The sequence below is a fragment of the Uloborus diversus genome, chromosome 8, assembly GCF_026930045.1.
Source record: "Uloborus diversus isolate 005 chromosome 8, Udiv.v.3.1, whole genome shotgun sequence".
Classification (NCBI taxonomy): Eukaryota; Metazoa; Arthropoda; class Arachnida; order Araneae; family Uloboridae; genus Uloborus; species Uloborus diversus.
In genome coordinates this window covers 52,843,688-52,869,152 of record NC_072738.1, presented here as the reverse complement: position 1 = coordinate 52,869,152, position 25,465 = coordinate 52,843,688, and the positions used below count along the sequence as shown (strand labels likewise).

Genomic DNA, 25,465 nt, shown 5'->3' with positions numbered 1-25,465 from the left:
TATTAGCACTCTTCAGCCCGGCATAGGAAAGTGATTGTGGATACGGATACGGATCATGATTTTTCTTCGGTGGAGAGCGTGAGCTCTTTTGCCGGGTGTGAGGGTATAGGGTCATGGCATGGAACAGATCATTGAAGGTATGAGGGGGAGGAATATGTAAAAAAAAAGAAAAAAAGGAATCTTTTCAGGGCCACTTGTGTATATACAATATTTACAAGCACATGTGAAATAATAGACAAGTATGAAGAACGAAGGATAAATATAAGTGGATAAATAAGGACTATTTACAATATGTACATCGAAAATCCAATGGAAGATCAGTGCGGGTAAGGCCTGTCCTACCCGCAAGGAGGGTTCGGGAGCCGAACCATCTGCCGGAATGGCAGAGAAGAGATTTAGCCGTCTGAGACGGCAGGGGGAATGCGCCTGGGGCGCTTTTTCCCCTTGAGTTGGTAAGTAATGAACATTGTGTCCGAAGGGAAACCTGTATTTCCCTCATTATATGTGTAATGTATTTGGTCATGTATCAGTGGGTTGGGGTGGTAGGTGAGTCGAGTGAAGAAATTTGTTGCGATGTCAATAATGAAATCTGTTAGATACACAATGTGGGAATCATTATGGATCGTATCATTGGAGACAAACCAAGGTGCATTAAAGACTTTTCTCAGTATTTTGTTTTGGATGACTTGGAGCCAGGGCCGATCCTAGCAGGTGTGCAGAGTGTGCACCGCACAAGGGCGGCCAAAGCAAGGGGCGGCCGCAGGTCGCATCATATAGTTCTTATAATCAAGCAAAATTCCTCAAGAATTTCTCACAAGATAACTTATAATAAGTAGAATAAATATTCTGATTTTTAAATGTTCAATTGTCAAAGGATGTGTCGATTTCCCGACAGCATAGCATAGTTTAAGAAAAATAGAATGTTAGGGAACATTGTGTTGGTTTATTGTCTACTCTTAACAACATGCTTCATTTGGTTGCAAAGTTTGTGACAGAACCGGTAATCAGGCATGGATACAGGGGAGGGGAAAGGCCCCCTTCTGAAGCATGAAATGGTGCCGTCTAAAAGGAGCTCCGAGGGCGGCCACTAATGTTTACCCACAAGCTTTTATAGACCTAAACAATGAAGACATATTTTATTTAAATTATTTAAAAAAAAGCTATACTGATTAGATACTCTCGCAAGTATTTCAAACAACAAACTATGTAACCAGGGGCGGCATTTCAACATTTCATTTGGGGGGTCGAGTTTCTTAAATATGTATTACCACAGTGCGGTAACAAACACACATTAGCTAACAAGAAGTGGTCATAAAATCGGTTTAATATGAATAAAAATTAGTGCTTAGACGCAATTAAAATTCTGATTCATTTTCTAATAAGTTATCATACAAAACATCTCGATACTGAAGTTTTTATACCTTTTGGAAAAGTTTTAATGCATGTTTTTTGGAATTCAGAAGAGCAGGGAATCGTCTTACTTTTAGTACCCAGTGTCGTGCTGTTTTGCCAGTACAGCTAAATAGAAAAGGTTTTTTCTTTCTTTTTTTTTTTCTTTTGCTCATTGTGCTTCGAAAATATTTCTCTAACCTAACAAAAAAAATTTCTCTACCAGCTGAGCTGATTGGAATAGTTAAAAAATAATTGAAGTAACAAAGTTATGTATGAAAACACTTTTTATGTCTTGCTCTTCAAAATCACACAGGCAACGTAAAAAAATGCAAGGAGCTTAATTTTTCATCATTGAATAATCTAGTCTCGTGGGCGCTCTCAGCTTCAATGAGATGTCATCTACCACCAGCTCTGTTATTCACTATTCCAGACTGAAGAGTCCACAACAAGGACGGAGTCTCTGGATGTGATAACTGGTCTGTCGGTATATTGCCTGTAATTTTTCTTGCCTAGTGCTAAAAATTTTACTCATAATTGAAACATTTTATTTTTCGTTTTCAAAAAATCCAATCCAGATAATATAGAGCCAACCATGCAGAAAAATAATTATCATCAAATCTTGTGTTAATTTTATTCGAAAAACAATCTATTACTTCATACAAAATATTAAAAAATCAGTGTTTGACTACACATCATCATGTGGATTTTTCTTTTTTTAGCGCCTTTTTCAAATTGGCTCGGAGGAAGAATTTTTTTGAAAACGTTTCACCATTGATTGAAATATGCATCTATGTAAAATCTATTTTCAATTTCAATTGCAGATTGAACTATGGTAGTATGAACGCACAGATCAATTGTAGATTGAACTGTGGCTTGAATAGTCCGAAAATTAAGTGTGGCGGATTGAAGATGTTTTGATAGAGTAAAGCATTTTTAAAACACTTTCCGCAATAGAAACAAATTGAATAAAAATTCAAACGAAGTCATACATGCTGAAGGGAATGAGCTTTTGAAAGAATCGTTTTGCAATAATTCTCACAGTCGTCAAATCACTGCTTTGAAGTTATAGAGGAAGGTTTTTATGATTTTAACTCTTGAAGACCATCTTGTGTCACTTCGAGATTGCATAACTATAGAGTCCCATAAAAGGTATTTGTTGATATGTTTTTTTTTTTAAATTCAATAAGCATATGCATTTTTAAGAAGTTTCTATGAAAGCAGATAATGCATTGAGCAGCTGAAACGTGTTTCTAGCAAAAGAAAGCGATGAACACTCATTAAATAAATATACGCTTAAAAAATGAGCGTAAAAGTGAATGTAAAATATCAAGGAATTTTCTTGAGAAAACCATGCAGCCACACCACTTTGCACGAGCCTCTCATATTGGACATACCATAGTTACAATGGGCACACAAGTATGAAACATTTAGCCGTGAAAAGGCCGAAAAATATTTCGTGAATTTCTAAGTTATCATCCAAATAACGAAAAACACTTTTTCTAGTCTGGGAATGTGTCAAGCTTCATCAAATAGTTACTGAGAACCAGCGAGATTTTTTTAATGAACATTGATTTCCGACTTACATATCTCGACTTACTTCTATCATTCTGCTTAAAAAATTTGGGGGTGCGACCGCCCCCTCTTGACCCCCCTATTTGCCGCCCCCGTATGTAACAAACTCTGTGTTTAACAATCGAGGATGCGTGGAGAGAAAGGAAAATTGCGACTCCCTTGAGAGTAACATATATGAATGACGAACAAAAATGTTGTACTTTTCCCCCTTTACGACAATTTTTCTGATTAAAACCTTGAATGAACTGCCCGGTTTCAGATCAGGTAGGAGGACAGGGCCCTTGCCCTGGGAAGCAAATTTAAATGTAGCTCCAAAACGAAGATCCAAAAGAATGCCGTAACCTCCTTGACGAAACTAAAGAAGGCTTAAAATTGCGTTTCTAGGACTTCACTTTCAGAAAATTTCGCTGGTTGAACCATCGATCTTAAAAACCCAATTAAATCCCTGATTCACCTCTTCCACCTTAACTTAATCAAACATAGCCTAAAAATGTTGGCTCCAAAATCCAAAACGTGTTTTCAGACGGCAGCCCTTCCTGTCATCAAAAGTCATATAAAATTGCTTTGGCATTTTTCGAAATTTTTGCGGTGGAGGACCCAGAAATCCATTCGCAAGCATTACTACCAAAGACAGTCTCAATTAGCGTCTTTAGAGAAGCTTCTAATTCCACCCCCTCTCACTTAAAGTATTGAAAAACAAACGAAAATTGCGTCTTTCAAACATCAGTTTCAAGAACTTTTGGGGAAAGACCCCGGATCCCCCTTTTCTCCAACGCAATCACTATACCTGTAAATTTCGTTTTTAGACGGTTCCGTGGAACTACAGCTTTCTGTCTAAACTAGCCTGAAATTGACTTCAGTTTCAAAAACACAGTTCGTGAGGGCACATCGAACCCCCGCCCGCTCTTCGTCCCATCGTTATCAAACAATGCTTAAAATACGATTTTGGGACTTATTTTTCTAAAGAATTCAGGAGGAGAACTGTCAGGCTTATGTAATTTTTTACGGTGCTAGGGCATATCCATCAATCGTCGAGGTGAGGTGGACAAAAGTCTATAGTTATATTTTTCAGATATTGATGTTGAAAAACATCCGAACCGTAGAAGCTTCCCTATTTTGTTAACGTCACCAAAGATAATATAAAAAGCTTAAGAGCTCCAAAACCCTTTCTTCCCGAAAAAGACCTATAATGGATTTCAGCTCCGAAAAATATTTTGTTTCGGAATATTTTCACGTTACCCCTATTGTTTTCAAATCTAGCCAAAAACGGGTTTTTGAAAAAATAGTGCCGAGAAATTACTGGAGGATAGCCGCCAGATCCCCTACCGTCACCAAAGACGGCCTAAATTTGCGTTTTAAACTTATATTTCAAAATCTTTCAATGGGAGACTGTTGAATCTCCCTCCTTCTTGCAACGTCAACAAAGGTAACCCAAAATTATGGGTTTAAAATTTCAGTTTCGGAGATTTTTCGGGAAGAACGCCGATCCTTCCTAAGCTACGGTCTTAAAAAATAGCTTCAAATTGATTTCAATTTTGAAAGAATTTTAGGAAAGAACTGCAACATTACTTTCACCTAAAGTGTCGAAAAAGTTCCTAAAATTGCGATATTTGACGTCAATTTCGAAAATTTCTCCATGCACCTCGAATATACTTGACTCTTTTGTCCTTGCAACCAAACACAACTAAAGATTAACTAAAAATATTTTTCATACGCCAATTTCGACAATTTTCTTAGAGCAATCCTCCTCCCCTGAACCCCTGACACCTCCTCCCACGCTTCCCCTTCCTCCGTCCCTTCTCTGATGTCACCGAAGAAAAACCATAAAATGCGTTTTTACGACTAGTAAATTTTGGTATCTATTACTTTCTTCAAAGATATAAATTGTACCTAAGAAGTTTCTTATTATAAAAAATTTCTTCGTTTTTATAAGATCATTCTTCTGTTCCCCCTCTCCTCTTTTTAAATTCGAACTTGGCATAGAAATTTAAAGAAAGATTTATATAGACGTTAAAGATTAGTCAAAATATGCAAATTACACTTGAGGGGCGGCACATTAGGTCTTTGCACACGGGCGGCCGACACCCTAGGATCGGCCCTGCTTGGAGCCCCATCATGTTGGTTTTAGCAGCATGCCCCCAAACCGGGATGCTGTAAACCATTGCTGGGCGGATGATGGTAGTATATATGGCGAGTTTGTTCTTGGTGCTTAATGAGTTGGTCTTGCTTAATAGACCGTACATGTAGCCGATTTTTGTTTTTGCTTTTTTAATGGTTTCACGAATGTGATATTTGAAAGTGAGTTTTCTGTCTAGGCTCACGCCCAAGTACTTTACATATTTAGAGTACTTGATGTTTTCGTTGTTGACAGAGAGGGGTTTGGGAGCATTATTGAGGTCGTTTTTGGAGAAATAAATGGCCTGTGTTTTACTAGGATTGATAGCAATTCTCCATTTGTTGAGATAAGACGTGACACTATTAACGTATTTTTGTAATCTTAACTGGGCAAAGTTCCTATTCCAGTCACTAGCCATGAGACTGGTGTCATCTGCAAATAAGCAAGTTAAGTGTGGATCAATATTGGGGAAATCACTAATATAAATGTTATACAATGTTGGGCCAATAGCAGAGCCCTGGGGCACTCCGGCCAAGATGTTGTGTTTGCTGGAGAGATAATCACCAATGCGCACTTGAAACGTGCGTTTGTGGAGATAGTGGTGAATAATTTGGATTATGTAACTGGGGAAATTTAGTTTAATGAGTTTGTAGATAAGACCTTCGTGCCATACGCGATCGAATGCCTTACTGATATCAAAGAAAATGCCGATGGTGATTTTTCCTTCTTGCATATTTTTTGTGATGTAGTTAACCATCCTAAGTAATTGGTGGGTAGTGGCATGAGCTTCCTTAAACCCAAATTGAAATTTAGGAATCAGTTGGTGCTGAGTAATGTGGTTTTTAATCTGGTTTAGGATGATCCGCTCAGTGAGCTTAGAAAGGGAGCTGAGGAGGCTGATAGGCCTGTAGTTGATGGGCTGTGAGAGGTCAGCATTTGGTTTGGGGATAGGGATTACGATCGCATTTTTCCAGAGAGTGGGAAAGTAGCCGTAAGCCATAATCTTATTAATAATTTTAGTGATTGTAAAGATGGAGCTGAGTGGGAGATGTTTTAAATGAATGTTCTTGATGTTGTCCTCACCACCCGCTTTTCTTTCTTTTAATTTTTTGATCTCAATCATTATCTCAAGTGAGGAGACAGCAGGAGGGGGGGTGGAGGGAGAGGGGTGAGTGAAGAAGTCACTGACCTCCTTGTTAACAATAGAGATAGTTTGGTCATCATAGGCGTCAGCATTTAGCTGGAAGTTATCTTCGAGAGCTCCAGCAAGTACACTGGTCTTATCATTGACTGAGTAGACCAGGTCCCCTTGTTTGTTGCGGAGAGAGGGAATAGGCTGAGTCTTTTTGGAAAATTTGCGAACCAGTGTGTAGAAAGCTTTAGAATTGTTTTCAAGAGACTCTAGGTAATTGTTGAATGTCTTGGTCTTGTGGTCCGAAATGAGTTTTTTGATGTTATTAGTCATACTATTTAGTGTATTTTTCAAGTTAGGGTCTCTGGTGAGGTGCCAAAGTTTTTTGATTTTGTTCTTTTCCTTGATTTGGTTGGTAATTGTTTTGGGAAGACGGACATAATCGTCAGGAAGAATTCTGGTGCATTTTGCCCTCTGAAGAGCAAAATTTATGTCGTCGGTTATTTTAGTGATGCAGGTATCAATGTCCTTGGGATTATTGATAACAGGATTGTCCTTTGATCTGTCATGTAGCACTTGGGTGAAATAATTCCAGTTAATGGTAATAGTGGTGTTGAATTTTTTGGGAAGTGCAGTCTTGAGACCAATGTCTAGTACGATAGGGCAGTGATCCGAGCTTAAAGCAGTGATAGCTTCGATTCGACAGTTGTTGGTGAGGTTATTCAGGAGAGCCAAGTCAAGGGTGGTATTTGCGAACTTGGTGTAGTGGGTTGGGGAGTCAGGGGCAACTAGTGCAATATCATTATCAATGATGTAGTTGGTGAGAATTTTGCCATTTTTGTTAGGGAGACCATTGCTCCAAATTTCATGCTTACAGTTAAAGTCACCAATAACAAGGGACTGTCTATTTATGGAGAATAAAGAATTGAGGTCATTGTTTATTAACTTGGAGCTCGGAGGCAGGTAGATTGAAGATATAGTATACGGAGAACCATTAATTACACAGACAATGGTAGTGTTTTCAATATTTTGAGTTTGAACGGGGCGTTCGAAATGGGGAATGCAATATTTGACAAGTATGGCCGTGCCACCGCCTCTGGTGTGCGTTCGGTCATTGCGATAGATTTTATAGTTTGAGAAAAACAGTTTATGGGAGCCAGATAAGTGTGTTTCTTGAAGGCAAAAAATATCTGGGTCATGCTCCCTGAGGAAGTGCTCAAATTCCCCTTTTTTGTGGAAGATGCCATTGGCATTCCAAGAGCAAACTCTAAGTAAGGGCGTGTCAATCATGACGGAAAGCAGAGCTGAGAGAGGATAGATCCTTCATTAAGGCCTGCATGCCATGAAGGATTTTGGTAATTAGTTGTGGGATTTTGCCAAAGTTTTTTAGGAGCTGAGTGAGGTCAGCAATTTCATTGGAGGGGGTAGGGGTAGCATCAGTGTCATTAACGGTGACAATGTTATCAGATTGTATTGCTTCAGCATAAGTGGGAAAGTCAGTGACATTACTGACCACATTTTGTTGTTCATGAGTAGGATTTACTCTCACTTCCCTGTCGGGGGGTCTCTTAGGGCAGCCTCTGAAGTTTGCCGTGTGCTCACCATTGCAGTTAGCACATTTTGCAGCAGTGTCTTTTGGTTTTTTACATTCTTTAGTTGGATGGTTTAAAGCGCATTTGAGGCATTTAAATGCCTTGTTGCAGTGGGTACTTGAATGACCGAAGCCTTGGCACCGATAGCATTGGGTAGGAGATGATTTTATTCTGAGGGATTCGACTTTAATGTCAAAGTATCCCAGGAAATCTTCTTGATATATTTTGTTATTGGCTGGGATGCGAGGCAAGTTAAGTAAGAATAGGGGGAGAGGTAAAGTGATTGTGCTGGAGATGGAAAACCTCTTAAGGAAGCCAAGAGTGCGAAACAAACTGGTAGCTAACATAGAATTAGCAGACCAGACGAGTGACCGAAGCAATGGCTCGGTTCAACTCGAAGATTGAACGCGAGGCAAGGTATATTCAGTAAATTACCGCCCAATAGCCAGGGCTAAAGCAGAAATACGTGAAATACACCGCCAGCTCATTCATTTCCAGCCGAGGACTGCAGTTTCGTGCTTATTAGCACTCATCAGCCCGGCATAGGAAAGTGATTGAGCTGGAGATGGAAAACCTCTTAAGGAAACCAAGAGTGTCAAACAAAGTGGTAGCTAATATAGAATTAGCAATCACGAAAATGCAGTCCTCGGCTGGAAATGACTGAGCTGTCGGTGTATTTCATGTATTTCTGCTGTAGCCCTGGCTAATGGGCCGGTAATTTACTGAATATTTCATGCCTTGCCTTCAATCTTCGAGTTGAACCGAAACATTGCTTCGATCACTCGTCTGGTCTGTGCTAATTCTATATTAGCTATCAGTTTGTTTGGCACTCTTGGCTTCCTTAAGAGGCAACTTTCGTCGGGCGACATGAAAAGAAATTCTCCTCGTCAGGTGAACTTTGAAGCACGTGATGACAATTTATCTAAATGGGAAACAAAAAGAGCCGTTTTAAATTTTTATTTGTACCCCCCACTTACCCCCTTTCAATAACATACATTTATTGTGTAGCAGCTAGAGGGACTTTTCGGAAATTGATTTAATCAATGGATTCTTTTTTTTCTTTTTTTTTTTGCTGTAAATAAATATTTAACTTAAATTTAATATGAAAGTTTCAGAGTTTTTTTTTTATTTGCGTATTGTCGAAAACGGAGGGGGTGACTAAACTATTTAAAAAAAAACTTCTGAAACCCAAATTCTTCATGAATTGTACGATACAGTATACGTAGTTAAGAAATAATTGCATAACAAAACCTTGTCCACTAGATTTTTCAGAACAATGATTTTTCAGGACTTGTTACTTTGAATTTACCAATAAACTCTGAGAAATAATCTGACTGTCAACTAAATTTTCGTCCTGGCTCTGGAACCACACGAATAGTGCAATAACGAAAAAAAAGTTGAAGTAGGTAGCAATCGAAAGATCATATTGAGTTACATTTTTAACGCAAAAATTATTTTCCTTAATCCTCCCGATATCGAGATAAAAGGTATTTCAGTTTGCAGAAATTTTAAGAAAAGCGCCAAATTTTAAGTCTTAGCGAAAAATTTAGCATGCAATTTCACCGTCTGCACATCGTGTAAAAAGATGTCTTCCATTACTCACTGAAACTCGCTAAATTTGGCGACTTTTCTTAGAATTCGATAACGAGGACACTAGGGCAAATAATTTATGCGTCCATGAATATGTTTTACAATGCTATTTTGATTGCTACTTACTTAATTTTTTCCATTTTTACATTATCGTGTCTTTTGACCCTGAAAAAAAAAATTTGAAAAGGATTTTTTTTTTTTTTTTCAAGAATTACGTTCACATTGCTCGATGCGGGATAGGCTCCTGCATACAATGCACTAATAAACAGAAAATTGTAATTTTTGGACTTTAGTCCTTCTGGCTCTGAGATACAGATTTTGTACCTGACAAAACCGGTTAACTTAGGCGGATGATCAACTTTACAGGTATTACTGCAGCTTCAAGTACAAGAAGTTCTATTTTAAACATGTAATGACATTCACACGTGCAAACATCAAAGTATGCTATTCCTGTAATTTATTTTACTCCTCCTGTCATCGGGTCAAAACAATTTTGGAATTGTAGATATTTCGTTGAAAAATCGATGTGACATTTTCCATGTTTTTCGGTAAGTGATTATAGCTCTCAAGAATTCGTATATTATTTGACAGTAGAAGGATGAATGCACCAGGTACGTGACTGAAGTAATGTCATCGAAAGTGGAACCCCAACCCTGTTTTGTTTCTGTAGTTTCGGGATATTCACGTGCCATAAAATGTTGACCCAGGGTAACACTGAGTGTGTTTGTAGACCAGAGCCAGCTCGCAATTATAATCGCAAACTTCGGTCCGGCTCTCAAATGTTATACACGCTGTCCATTTTTGCGGGTGTGGCATGTGTACGTATATAGTTGCACTTTAATCCAAGAATTTGAAACTTCAAACTTTGTTTTTTTTTTTTTTTTTCTTTTTTTAAGTATGAAGCCCAGTGGCTTAGTGGTAGCGCATTGCGCTTCCACACCGCAGACCCGGATTGGATACGAACGACTCAAACTTTCAATTTTCTTTTTTCACTCATTTCCTCTGCTTTTCGATAAAATGAGTGCCAAGCGTGCTTGGAAACTAAACTCTGGACGTTCTGCGTTCGGTTGACCACCCGATCAGAATATCTGCCTTGCACCCCAGAGCCATCAGTCTCGTAAACTGCGATGGGTACAGTTGGACTGTTGCGGTCTCGTAAACTGAGATGGGTACAGTAGGACTGTTGCGCCCCTGAATTTTTAATTTTTGTTTATATTTGTGTATAAGCAACCATTATGTATCTCAATATAAAATATCAACTATCTATTTTTTTTTTTGAAATTGTATTTAAAAATAATTATTTGTTCATGTTGTGGCTGTGTATTTTTCCGTCACACCCGCGACAAGTACAAAAATGCTCAAGAACGTTGATCCTTAGTAATAAGATGTGAGTCGTCGAGGGCAAATGTGAAAAAAGTCATCTTTTTTTTTTTGTGATTTGTATTCACACCATCAGAAATTAATTTCAACCTCATTCTAATTCATGCACGGATCTACGATCAACCCTGTGCCGACAGGCAGTTATCAGTGAAACCTTCCAAAAGATTTCTCATTCAAAACTTTTTGTCCTACAATTCGCAAAATTGGGAGATACTAGTGTAGTACTGCGGGTTTTTTTTTTTTTTTTTTTCTCATGCTTATATTGTCTCATTAGATGTAGTTATATGTTCGTATTTTATCATTCGGTAAATTTTGGAGTTTCGTACGGCAAATCGAGAATTTTCCCGAACCTGAAAACTTAGGTACGGGGTACACCTGGGGAGACTGGGTTAAATATGTTGAAGAAAAGTTCGATTTTATTTATGGACAGCCTCTTATGTTTAATTCAATTCTTCCAGAGAGACGAGACAGAGAAGACGATCGAGGACTGCCGGACGGTGGGCCGGATTTGCCTCATGCTGGTCAGCGTGTTCGTGATCTGGGGCCTGGTGTATATGCCCTACAGGCCCGGCACACCCATGCCCCTGCCGGAACACCTCAGCTGGATGGAAGCGCAGCGCGACATGCGGCGTTACATCCTGCCCGAGAACGGATCCCAGGCGCTGATGCCTCGTAACGCCTGCAACGGCAGCGTCTTTGTCGTGGTGCTCGTCTGCTCTTCAGTTCCTAATTTCGACGCGCGACAGGCCATCAGAGACACTTGGGCGCAGGACGCGGCCAAGCTCAACAACATGCGGGTAAGCATATGCATGCATCTTTTAAGAGGTGAAAAGGGTTTGCTACAGCGTAGGAAATATGGATCACCAAATAATAAAGATATTACCCACTTGAGCTGTCAAGAAATTTACAAGTGAGCGTGACAAAACTCTCTGCAATTCACTACGAAACTTTTTTTTCGTCGAAAGGGGGTTTCGTTTTAGGCTATTTAGCAGATCTAATGCGATCCTCCAATAATCCAGTCTTTCGTGTGCCACCATTAAGGTGAGGGTGTCTATGGCATGGATAATTTCGACGCCCAGTTTCCAGCAGATGGAGGCACCTGTGCTGCTCTGATGCGAAACTTGCAATAGGAATTTTAATTTTGCCTAGGGAATTCTAAGCCAAACGAATACCCAAGGGATCTTTTACATGCCGCATAATCATACGATATGGGCGCTGATGGTTTTCTGCATCTCGAAAATCCACTGACTGGCCACTCCAGGTCAGAACCTGGGTCCACAGGCGTAGAAGGCCAGCGCCTAACCATTACGCCACCAGCTGGCTTACTACGAATCTTTAAAGCCCTTATTCACCATACTACATTTGAATTTCGGTCGGATACCTGAATTGCAGATTGAGGCCTTCTCATTGGTTGAAGAGGATTTCGACTGGTGGTTTGGCTATCTGACCGAAGGTCAAATTGTCATTTGAATACGAGCGTTAGTGTTCCACGTAATTTATTTTACTATGTAAAGCGAAAAATGGTAATTTTGTGACAAGAGCATCTTGATGTGCTGGGCACGTATTTCCAGTGGAAGGGGTATAAGCACAAAATTTCGCAACTATTGTTAGCACTTGTGTAGGTTACAAGATGAAAACACATTTTTGAAGAGGAAACAAAAAAGGAAAGACAAGAAATACATTTTTTTATACAGCTTTTCAAATCAACAATGTTCAGCTGTATCTACATGCCAAAATTAAACAGGCTAATTTTTCACCGTTTCAGGTCTTTTTCCTGTTGGGTAAATCTTCGAACGAGTCTCTCAACAATGCCGTCTACAACGAGAGTCAGAAGTTCTCGGACATCATCCAGGAGGATTTCCTTGACACCTACAACAACCTCACTCTCAAGTCTGTGATGCTCCTGAAGTGGGTCAATCAGAACTGTGCCAACGCCCAGTACATCATGAAGACGGACGACGACATGTTTGTCCATCTTCCCAACCTGTTCCGGCTTCTGAAGGTGAAGGGCCGAAAATGGCTTTTGCTCGGTTGCCTCATCAGGGGAGCCGTCCCAGTAAAGGACTGGAATTCCAAGTGGTATGTTCCGGAGGTGGTGTATCCGGGCCGTGTCTACCCGCCCTATCTGTCCGGGACGGGGTATGTCATGTCCAGGGAATCTGCGTCCGTTCTGTACCGGACTGCGCTGAACACTGCGTTTTTTTACTTAGAGGATATTTTTATAACCGGGATCTGTGCCAGCAGGGCTGGTCTGAAGGCAGTGAATAACGAGGGTTTTAAATTTTACAAGAGGAAAAAACAATACCTGTGTGTTTAAAACTCTGATTACTGCCCACAAGATGAAGCCCGGCGAGCTGATCCAGATGTGGAAGAATCTCCATAATCCGTCCATCAAGTGCAAGTCCTGAGAGCTCTTGTTGATTTGTTGTGTTCAGCAGTCAGTCAGTTGAACCAGCCGCTTTTGCCAAAGATCGGAACCTGAATGTGGCGATAATTTATTTATTTTTGTTTAGTCATACTATTGTAGTCATTTGAGAAAATCTGGTTTTAAATGAAAATATTCGTCCCGGCAAGTAGTCAGAAAGGGAAATAAGTAAGTAGTCCAAGCTAAGATTTTCAAGGAGTGATAATTATTTGTATTTAATTTAAATCCGTACTTGTTACTGTTTCTTTGCTGGTAGTCTTGAATATACAGCCATACTATATTTTGTAAATTCAATGCTAAAAGAAATTATTTTCGAGTGAAGAAGTTTGAAGTAGCAACTTATTTGAGAAAACTCGTTCATGTGTGTCAAAGAAATTGCTTTCATATACAGAAAATGTTTTAACCAAAAAAAAAAAAAAAGATCTCATTGTTATTAGAAATAACAGCAAGGAAATTGTTCCTTCATTAAATTCCATAGCTTCGTACTTATTTCAGAATAGATAAGTTGCCTTGTAAAATTTTCTTTAGCAAATCCCTAAGTGTGCTTTATTTAGATTTTTTTTTTTTTTTTTGAAAAAGCGGTCGATTGTAACTTCTGCGATTGGTCACTCGGTGAGCAATGGAATTCATATTATGGGTTCCATAAAGTTTACCGAATTGGCCAATCATAGATGGCAATTTATTTATTAATTTAGCAAAGTGTTGAGGAAGGAAAAAGTTTCTACTGTGCAATACTCAAACTTCCTTGATTAATTCACTCGTCCTTCACCAAGAAGATGCATTTTTAAGGAGTAGTAAACTTGCCATCCCCGTATGTCCAAGTAACAAATCGTCCCTATAATCTCATTTGAAGGAAGAAACATTCTGACTGCATAATTTCCTTGATCTGATTTTTCGTTTTCTTGTTTTTTAATTGAAATCTAGTGTGTGTTTTATTTATGTTATGCATTTTCAATTAAGGTTCGTTGAAGTTTATTTCAAGCTTTTTGTTTTTACTCATATGCATTTATGTAAAGTGAGAATTGTTTTCTCAATTACGTGATTAACTGATGTTTGTTAAGTTTTGAAACAGGATAGTTCACATACATGTACATTTTATTGAATTGGGATCTGTGATCTCATTGTACATCAACAATATTTCACGGGAGGCGTAATGATACTATATCGTCACCTCAGAGCAACAGTAAGATATCTTAGTGTTATTTCTGGTATTACATATCTTACTGTTGCTCTGAGGCGACGACATAAGGGGAGCTGATTTATCCGACATTTTGGTTCCAAATTTGTCAGGGGACAAAATTAGTATTTGTACAAAAGCCTCGTTGCAGAAAACTGGTGCCCAAGCTTTAGATGTGTTGCCTGAATGATGTTTGATTATTTATTCTGTAAATGAAGAACATTCAATGAAAACAAATTAAAAACAATTAAGGGATGAAAATAAGGTTCATTACAGTAAACATTTCCAGATATACTTTGGTTCAATTTGTAAACTAAGTTAACTTTTTAGAATTTACCTTAAGTGGCATTTTACTTATCATCCATTTTTTTTACGACATAGCAACCAGTGAATATTATAACGTATTTATAAATACTAAAAACAAGGCTGGAACCAAAATGTCGGATAAGTCGGCCTGTCCTTTTCAAGAGGCTCTAGGGAGGCCCACTCCCACTAAGACGTCATCGCCTCACAACCAGGGGTACCCCGACCGGGAGGTCACTTTGACCCTCATAAAATTTCCTTACTCGACAATTTTTTTTCTGACGATTTGGCAAAATTATCATCCTTCAACAAAATTTGGAGTTCCATTCAAAAAATTGAGAACTTCCGCACTCCCAGAAGTGCCTCTGTTCACGACGAAAACAGCCCATCTTGTCTTTTGAAACCATTGGAAATATGAAAATTTGTTCTAAATTGGATGGGAAATGCGGAAAGCTTCCGCAAAATGCGAAGGGATTGGCAGATCTGAAAGTCATGTCGAAAAAGCAATATTTCATGAAGCGAGTCATACACACTATAGTTCGTCCCCGAATTGTCAACAATTTTAGGTCCAAAAACATTAGTTACCTTTTGCATAATCGCTTCAATTTTAATATTCGGATTTCGATCTTCGGTGTCAATGTGTACATAGATGCTTTTCTAGTTTTTTAATGTGTCATTCAAAGTGATATATGGTGATCGTGCATGTTTCTACTCGAAGCATCCATTCGTATCTGTCCAACAATTACACCACGTCATTGGATATACCTGATGATTTATAGTTACTTACAGAATCTCAGAACGTGTAATTTTTTGCAGAATTTCAGTATGGTATGTAGTTCTAAAGATGTCTCATTCGCAAAAGTTCACAAAAAGCTCAGACGCTGTTAGCACATATTGTAATCATGTAATATTGCCCTTAGATACTAAAATTTTTATTCTCGAGATCCTAAGTTTAAAAGATATTTACTAAAGTAAATTTATTTGTAGTTTAATATTTCGAAGTGTGGCCTTTATTATTTTATTTTTTTTAATTTTTAAATTTTTTCCCTTTTGAGTAACATTCTTGTTGCATTTGCCGAGTTTTATAACCAGCGGTTCGCAATCTTTATAGCTATCAACATTTCATTATTTTCAAATAATCCCATTGGACAGCAAAATTATTTCCAATTTTAGAGGTCACCCCCCCCCCCCCCCCTTCAAATGCAGATTTAAAAAGACCTCATGACCGTAGTGATGAACACCCATTTCCTCTAAACATGATGAAAAGTAACCTAGAACTACGTTTTTAAACTTCAGTTTCCCACACTTATCCGGGTCTAAAATCATGGTTATTCTAGTTTGTGCTCGCATCACGTATGCCGAGGATTGTTGTAGGGATTTTTTTTTTTTCGTAACAGGATTCACCCTTGCGGACTAGCAAAAGTTATTTGTGAATTAAACAGGGTCTCCCCCCCCCCCCCCCAAAAAAAAAAGAAGCCCAGGTTTTAACAAATGTTGCTAGTCCGAGCATGATAATTTTTCATATGTAAGGTCTGTAATGACCAAGATAAATTCTGGCTGCGCTAATGTGCATATGTAGAGTAGCGCCCCTGTTGATTTAAAAAGAAAACTTATTCGTTACAAGTTCCATACTGCTGTCATTTTTTACCATTATCTTTAACATCCAGTATTCAAAACTTTAAATGTTGGTAAACCTTGATTGGCACTTCCCTCCCCCCCCTTTCACGAACTAGGATGTGAACCGTTGGTTGGAAATTTACTGGTTTAGAGACAATCTACTTTTAACAAATGATGAATGATTTTTTTTTTTTTTTTTTGAAAATTGGTAGACATCTCTGACGTTTGCATTTATGTCAAAAGATCTGTTTGTTTCCAGGGCTGCATATTTTGGTAGACAGGAAGTTTTTAAAGAGTTATAGTTGCAGTAATACTGTATTGAAATTTAGTACCAGAAAATTTACGGAGTACACAATACTATCTCCTAAAACTTGTTTGCATTTATTTTAATTACTTTAAACGAGAAATCTGTTAAGTATTTGTTCTTAAAGTATAATTCTGTATAGAGTAGAACCTCGATTAACGAACGTGATAGGGACAGGGCTACCTTCAGTAAATCGAAAGTTCCGAATAAAGAAAAATGACTCTCAAGAGACAAAAAAATTTAACTCTGGCTTTAAACATATTCGCAATTTCAAAATGACTGCTAAAGGGAGTGTTTTTTGCTATTTTGCTAAAAAAATAAACAAACGTAGACATTCTTCAAATGTGCGATTCGCCGCTCAATTAGTCTAATTACTCAATAGATGATGCTACTTGAGTGGTAAATTGCACTTTGTAAGGATACCCAAATTTGTTTAGTGAATGTCACAGAAGTCAGAAAATACAATGTAAAATTAAAACTGTATTTTTTGTTTATTAAGTTTAAGCAGAAGTGTTCTAAAAATTTACTGGTGGCTGCTGGGTGTGCGAAAAAAGAAGTGATATAAATGCCTGAATAATTGTATCTGTTGTAGAAATGGCTGCCTCCAGTGACTTTGAAATGATGTTGTTTACTTGCCAAAAAAATGAATTCATAATTGAAACTTCAGTCAACCGACTTCGGTCAAACGAGGTTTCGGTTAAAAGAGTCTCGGATAATCGAAGTTCAACTGTATTTTTAAGTGAACAGTGCTCCTAAGTTCACGTAGGGAAAATATATATTTTCAAGGAAAAAATTTATTGAAAATTAGTTTTCAAGAAAAATTATTTTCATGCAAATAAGTTTCATTAAAGTAATCAATAGTTGTACATATATAAGAATTTCCACTGAACACCAGTTTTTAGATTCCCTTGCACTTTCAAATAAAACTTTGTGTAGTCTGACCAGTAAAAGAACAACTAAGCTAATAACAGTTTCATTTTCAAAAACTTAAGTGCGGCTCTGATAAGTTGAGCCATGACCTTGACAGTGCTTACGACTTCTCTTTAGGGGTAACAAAGAAATATAATTGGCACTGTGAGTTGAACTGGTTGCTTTTGAGGGTAACATGGAAGGTTGATTTCCCCAAAGTTGACATACGTAGCATTTGCAATAGTAGTTTTGCGAAAATGTTCCAACTTAAATCCGCGCCAATAACCTTTTTCTCTTTCACTGAACTCCCCAAAAGGAAATAAACATTGTCAAGGTCAAGCTTCAATTTATTAGAGCTTCAACTTTACTCCTATTTTTGTTTTCATTGCTTTCTGTGATTTATTGTTTTTTCTCTTCACTATTTCAAAATTATTCTCTTTTGTAGATTCTTTTTCTTTGACTTTCCCTTTTCATTTCTTTATGGAACTGTGTAGAAGAAAGTTACGGTTGCCAATTAATCTAAGGGAAAAAAACTTTTTAACCTTATTTTAAAAAAAATCGTTCACTGAAATGTGTTCAATCTTTGGTCAAACTACCCTACTTCCCTTCATAAGTTTAAAATTTCAACCTCAAAAGATGATTGTCGAATTAGTAATTTAGATGCTGTCACTAGGTCGCGGCAGGGAATTGTATTCAGAATCAAGTCTGAAATTTAAGCGTATCGGCTATAGATTATCATAGAATTACAAATAAAATATTTACCTTTGAGATAATTTATAATCTTTTAGGCTTTAGTTGGTTCAAGAATGCAAGTGAAAAATTTTACTTTAATCAAATGCCACTAAATTATAGCAGTATTTATGACTTATGAAAAATTTCGCAATAATATGTACTTAACAAACGTATATTCTAGGAGTGAAGAACATTATTGAACCTTACTAGTCATGTACAATTGCATAGATACCTTCAATTACTTAAATATGTTCAGTTAGTACAATTGTAGTTTGGTACATTGGTGTTGTTGGATCTGTGTGGTATAAAGTAATATTTACTGTAGATTTTTTTAGAATGTGTACTGCAATGTAGTATGATAAATATCTAGCTGTTGCCCTTATAATTCTACTTGTGGTCACTTTTGCAGAACTGTCAAAGTTGATGTAAACTTTTTGTTAAAAAATTGTTCTCACTTCTTGAATATACTACCCAATGCGTTCTGATGTAAGATCGCTGTGATCTCCCAGAACATTTCCTTACTTGGAAAATTTTGCCGGAAAATTCGGCAAGTTTGAAGACATATTGCAATTAAAAAAAATAAATAAAACCTAATGTATCCTTGGTATTAGTGCAGCAAGCGTTCTATCGCTCTAGTCATCAAGTTACTCAATAGATGGCACAATTGAAATCGCTTGCGGTTTTATGTAGCTTAAGTGGCGCTTACTATTGAGTAACTAAATAACTGGAGTGGTAAGTCGTCTGCTGCTCCAATACCAACTCTTTTCATTCGATACGTTTCCCAAGCATGCTCTTTATAAATCAGTAAAATTCTAAGTTTCATTTCGGAGTTTAGAATCTTCCTCTTAAAAGTTCATAAACAACTGCGATCTATATACTATATTCTCTCTGCACATATTGGTTAACTTGAAGGCCTATTCGAGTGTTTTTTTATAAGCTTCGCAGTTTCTCTGAAATTAAATTTTCATATTTGTTGGTTGTATTGACAAAAGAACATTCAATCAGCAAATGCTTTTGTACAAGAAAACTTTTCTTTTTTTGTGCAAAACCAGTGAGAATACATTAATCAAAACACTGTGATATTTAATTTCGTTCCAAAAACTTAATTTCCTTGTATTGCTTATCGAAACATGCTATCAACATTTTGTGAAAAATAATTTCTAAGTACTGAAATCTTTTGAAAGCTTGCCGTAATCTTGATTTTTTATTGATAAATTAAACACCAAGTATTTATTCCAGAAAATCTTATGCTAAGCTACTGATCAGGTGCAACAGCGGAAAAAATCCTATCTTTCAGATTTTATTCGTAGGCACATTGAAAACATGAGAGATATTTGTGCGCGCTACTACTATTAGGCACTATACTACTACATAATGTGAACAGTGGACATTTTATGCATCATCAAGTTCGAAACAACTAAAAAGAAAAGTTTGGTAACTTTATTTAAAGGGCTTTTTTTATTATTATTATCGAGGACAGACAAAATGTCTAACTGTCGTTTCGTCTCATTTGTGTTCTGAAGCGCTTGAATTTTTGAGACATATTTCTTTTAAATGTTATATGTTTCTTATTTTGCTTTTCGCTGCTGTTACATCCCGCTTTTTTTCTGAAAAATAAGAAGTTTAAAAAATAATCAGTAGATCTTTGTTATGGACTAAATATTAGGGTTACCAATTTTTGCTTTTCTTCAATGTGGCAACAACTCAAGTGTACAATCCAAAAGATCAGCCATATAGTGCGCGTATCTGTTGCTTAAAATACCGAGTAAATGTGCCCCTAAACTCTTTGAGGGAACTGCAACTTTAAGTGGGATCTGAACCACTAAGCCATGATTAGCAGAAGTGTTATAATGATCATCCTTCATCAATGCTAAAGCCCTAGTCTAGATCGTAGCTTAAGTAGCGTTGCGTCCACCATCTTGGGGCTAAACGCCGCTTTCTTTCTATGTCTGCTATGATGAAGTGGGTACTTCTTGACAGTAGATTGACATGGAGTCTATAGGAAATTACAATTAAAAAGCCAAACACGCTACTTCACCATAGCAGACATAAGACACAGGAAAAAAGCGGTGTTTAACCTCAAGATGGCGGACGTTTCGCTACTTTTATGCTACGATCCAGGGCTTCAAGCCATGCCTCAGCTGCTATTCAAACCCAGGCCCTGTGTGCAGAAACCTTTGAGTTGCCGACTATGCATGCAACTGAGTGATTGTTTTGCTTGAACTGCTCTGAGATGATTATGACATGACTGATGATAACACCTTAGCATGCATAAATGGAGTAAATTTTCAAGAAATACTTCGTGTTTTTTTTTGGTGGGTCTAGGGTGCATCCAAGGGGTCTAGTAAGATTCGAGAATTTCGCCTCCCTGAAACTCAGAAACTTTTCTTTCTTGACCATAAAAGGTAATTTAAACTTAAACCCTTCTCTGAAATTTAACTATGTACCGTTCCATTTTTTTTTTCTGGCCATGCCACTGAAAAACGGATCTTATGTTTATGCGGTGCATTTTACCTCTTTTGATGTGGAATTTCAGGACCACAGTTTCTTAAACTATACTCCTTAAATCACATGGTGCTCAGACGAATCGTTGCTGCTATTTCTAAAAGTATTCATTTTATAGTGTGACTTTGATAGGTTTAGCCGCGGCGTAGACAATGTTCAAACCTTTTTGGGGAGTTCGGTGAAAAAGGAACGTGTTACTGGCGCGAATTAAGTGAAACACATAAAGTATATATTTGAGTTTCATTAGGAAGGTTGCGGAATTCGATTTGTATTAAGTTATTAAATATAAAGGGCCACTCCCCGGAGAAAACGGGCATTTTGTCTGGCACGTGACAGCTCATATATTTCATTAGAAATAATAATTTTAAAGGGCAACAGAGATAATTTTGTGCTGGAGGAATTGAAAAACATACGTGGAATTTCTTAAGCAAAAGTTTTTGTTAATTTCCTGTTAGAACTATTATTTTTAATGATATGTATGACCTGTCTCGTGCGGGGCGAAGTTGCGACTTTTTCGTGGAATGGCCCTGAAACAACTTTGAAACTTGCTTATCTTTCTTTGAGAAGTCGAGGGAATTTGATTTTCGTTGATTCATTAACCATAAACAGGCCTGACGAGAGGCCATGTCAGCCTAGTCAGCGGCTAGGTACCCGGGCCTTGGATGGACCCGGTGACACTGACGCAAAAACGCAAAAAAAAAAAAAAAAAAGAAGAAGAAGAAGAAGAAAAGGGGGGGGGGAGGTAACCCTCTGAATTAGAGAAAACATAAAGATAAAATTCAGTTTACCCTTTTGATATTTTCTGTTGTGGCACTTAAAATAGAGTTAATTGTTTTCTAGTAAGCAGTTTTGTTTTTTTCCCCTCTTTTTTCTTTTCCCTCTTTTTTTATGGGGGAGGGGGCAGTGACATAATTGACTAGAGGCCCGCCTCGGCTTTTTGCGACCTTGACCCTAAATCAAGTTTTATTCCTCAAAGTAAGCTTTAGAAGTTGAGACCTGCTTTATTAAATTTTGCATTTTGTTACATTACCAACATGACAGAGCTCTTGCAAAGTAAATGACATATCTAAGGCCCGAATATCTATTTTTGATTACCTTATTGCAAATTATAAAAATACAACTGCTTAAAGTTGAATGATTTCTGTACTGAATTTAATGAATTAAATAGTTTTGAAGTGTTGCAATTACCGAACAATCTGTAAAACCATATCTTATGCTCTTTCCTTTCTTATGTGTATAAAACTGTATAAAAACGCTCAAAATGCTTAAACAATATGTAAGTCACGCTTTAATATGGAAGGTGTAAAATCTTCTGATTGGACCTTTACTTTCCAAAAATATTTTGTGATAAACTATGTGTACATAACTTCTGTTGATGTTTTGATGAAGTTCTACCACATGCTGTTGAACTGTTGTTTTTTATTTTAAATATTTATTGAAATCATTTGTTAACTTTCCTGATTTGGTGTCTAAAAATGCCTATATTTTGTTAAAGTTATTTTTAGTGTATATATATGTGTGTGTGTGTGTTTTCTTTAAAGATTTATTTTATTGAACAAAAAATTTCTGTTTTAGTACCTATGTTTGATCAAGGACTAAATATGAAGCTTTCAATTGCTGAACGTTTGACAATTATGGGATTTTTTGTTTATTTATTTATTTTCCGAAACTTAAAACGTTTTTGATTGAAAATAAATTCGGAATGTTCTTTTACTTATTTGTGCTTGGAGGTATTGCACAAATTGTAAAACCAACGTACAAACATTTCAGCAAATTAATTTCGCTCTAATATATGATGCAGTGTGTAGCAAAGGGATGCAAGTGCCAAAAAGAAAAATTAGGAGATAAACAGTTCAAATGGTACAAGAATAAGAACCTCTTCCCTGTTTTAGGGCAGGAGTAGTAGCTCTGGTCGGTACTGCTATAAGAACGTGATTTAGAAAAAGAAATCAATGAAAGCTTACCTAGGATCTGAACTTTGAACGCGTTTTACTTGAAACTTCAAAACGTACACTTCATCCCTTTGCCTCTCCCTGTCTCATATTTTATCATTTCTACAAAAATTGCCAAACCTTCTTAGTTAAGGATGCAATTTATGTCTATGTCTAATACTTCATTGACATATTGTTTTTCTGTTAAATAATAGGGTTGTTTCCTTCAGTCAAAAGTACTACTTTTAGTCACTGAAATTGATAGAATAAGCAAAAATAATAATAACAATAATAATAATAATAACATGGAGCGAGAAAAAACTTTCATTTTCCCAACGATTAATTTTTTAAAATGTCCGATTTTGAAAATAAGGCATGATCTTAATGACATTACACATGATGTACTCACTTCCGCGTTTCCACGTTATGATAATCCAGAAGCGAATTAAATATTCCGCTCTACGCTTGCTATCAACTAGATCGTTGCCAACACATGTGAGTAAAGAAGCGAATTAAATATTGTGATCTGTGCATGGCATCAGTGAATAGTATTTCATCATTTTTGATGTCATCGGCAGAAGTGTAAACAATGAAAGCGCACCGATTAAAATATTTTTTTTTTAATAAATAGTAAACTTAGTCGAATTATTTAAAAAAATGGTCAGACCCTACGTTTTTAAGCATGTTCTTTCAGAAAAAATACTTTTAGAATTTTGGAAACGACCCCATTATATTGGCTTTTGCTTTCTTAGAACTATTATAGTGTGTATAATGCGGCTCTGGTTAGTTGAGCTATGACCTTGGTATTGTTTACTTTTTGTTTTTAAGGAGTTCAGTGGAAAGGAGATGTGTTTTCGGGCGGATTTGAGGAGGGATACTTTTGAAACCACTACGAAAGTAACATAGCTTAAATCAACGCCAATTGCCCTTCCTTATTACCCCCAAAAGAAGTAAACATTTTCAAGGTCATAGCTCAATCTGACCGAGCCACTCTATAATTTTTAGCTGATAGTTCAGGGTTTTTTTGAACAAAACTGTTCGTTAGCAATTTCATTTTCAGCAAGAGGTTTTTTTTAATATTATCATTTTCGCAAAATATTTTTTCTCCAGATATGTTTATGAAAGATATAAAGTTTAGTTTTTTGTCTTAAACATGTGTGTGAATTTTGTTTTTCTGCAATACTGGCTTCATATTGTGTCTTTTATCAAAAGGGCATTTAGAAGCGAGATCTGTTTCCCATTATTTTGTGTAAGTGAAGCATTTGCGGATGTTGTTTTAAAGAGAGTTACTGATTTTTCTGTGTGAATGAGTATAAAGTGGTTCTGTGTGCTGATTGTTTTGTTTAAACTTACATAAAGCTTTCTGTGGGATTTTAGTTTTTCTTATTTTGAGTGAGAATCATTACATTCGTGAAGAAAAAATTTTCGTTCCATGTATAAGTGCATTGTTATTATATACTTAGATGTATAATTCTGCGAATAAAAGACCTGGTTTCGCATTTAGATGTTTCTTTTTTTCCTCTGTCAATTTTACGTCAGTTCAGCAAATAAAACACATGTAAGGTTGAAATACAAGAGACTAAGGACATTCTTTCATATTTTTGTTCAGTTTAAGCTTCTCTAAATCTTTTCTCTTAATTCAATGGAGTGGTTTCCTTCAGTCAAAAGTACTACTTTTAGTATTTTCATTTTCCCAACAGTTTTTTTTTTTCAATTAATTTTTTAAAATTTCCGATTTTTCAAACAAGGCGTGGTCTTGATGACGTCACAAATGATGCACTTTGTGTGTGCCGCATCTTTCTACAACGTTTTTACCTTATGATACTCAAGTAGCGAATTAAATATTGCGCTCTACGCTTGCTATCAACCATATCAATGCCAATACACGTGAGTAAAGATGCGAATTAAATATTTTTCACTGTGAATGGCATTTCATCATTTGTGATGTCATCGGAAGAAGCCGTAAACAATGAAAGCGCTCCGATTTAAGTATTTTTTTAAAAATATTAAAATTAAACAAATTATTTAAAAAATGGTCAGATCCTATGTTTTTAAACATGCTCTTTCCGAAAAAAAAAACTTTTAAAATTTTGGAAACAACCCAATTAGAAATTAGTCGGCCGCATCAATTAGTAATGAATACATTTTTCTTTAAACTTGACTCAGTAAAGCACAGACAGTATTCACGGGTGGGTTTTTAGTGTTTGAACACCCTCCGAATTTTTTGAAAAGCATTCCCGAAAGTACTTTTAATCATACATTTTTTTTGCTGAAAATATTACTAGTGGTTAATTTCTTTTTTTTTCCCCCTAATTTCATTTGAAAAATGAAATTTTATTCGTAAAAAATTGAACAAACTTAGTTTTGTAACTGAATCATTTATTTATTTGTAGTTATAGCGGGTATCATTTCTTACAAAACAACACACCAATACAGCGTTTTTTCTTAGACTGAGTTTTGTATCTGCATCATTTATTTATTTATTTGTAGTTATTGCAGGTATTATTTTTTGCGAAACAATATAGCGTTTTTTCTTCAGATTCAAAAGGCATCGAAATTCTTGAAATTTTAAAGGGCCAATTTCTATTTTTAACATATTTTTATTATTGTGAAAAAATATGAAATTTAGCAATTATTACTTCGTCTAAGTAATGCATTACTTCGAATGCGCATCTATTCTTTTGAGTTATCGAAAAGACGTCGGTTACTTAAACTGGTTCAAAAAAGTTATGCACTGAACGCATCAGATTATTTCTTAATTAAATAGACACATCATCTTTTACTCTTG

The 25,465-nt window shown here is 36.6% G+C and overlaps 1 protein-coding gene across 1 annotated transcript in view; it reads left to right on the top strand.

Moving 5' to 3' along the window:
- LOC129227642 (beta-1,3-galactosyltransferase 1-like) overlaps nt 1–13,783 on the top strand; it is a 79,420-nt gene extending 65,637 nt beyond the window's left edge. Inside the window, exons 2-3 of the mRNA XM_054862233.1 lie at nt 11,233–11,571; nt 12,540–13,783. Of these exons, the coding sequence (XP_054718208.1) occupies nt 11,233–11,571; nt 12,540–13,091 (891 nt within the window). The 3' untranslated portion in view covers nt 13,092–13,783. The remainder of the gene's footprint in view (nt 1–11,232; nt 11,572–12,539) is intronic.
- The last annotated feature ends 11,682 nt before the right edge of the window (nt 13,784–25,465 follow it).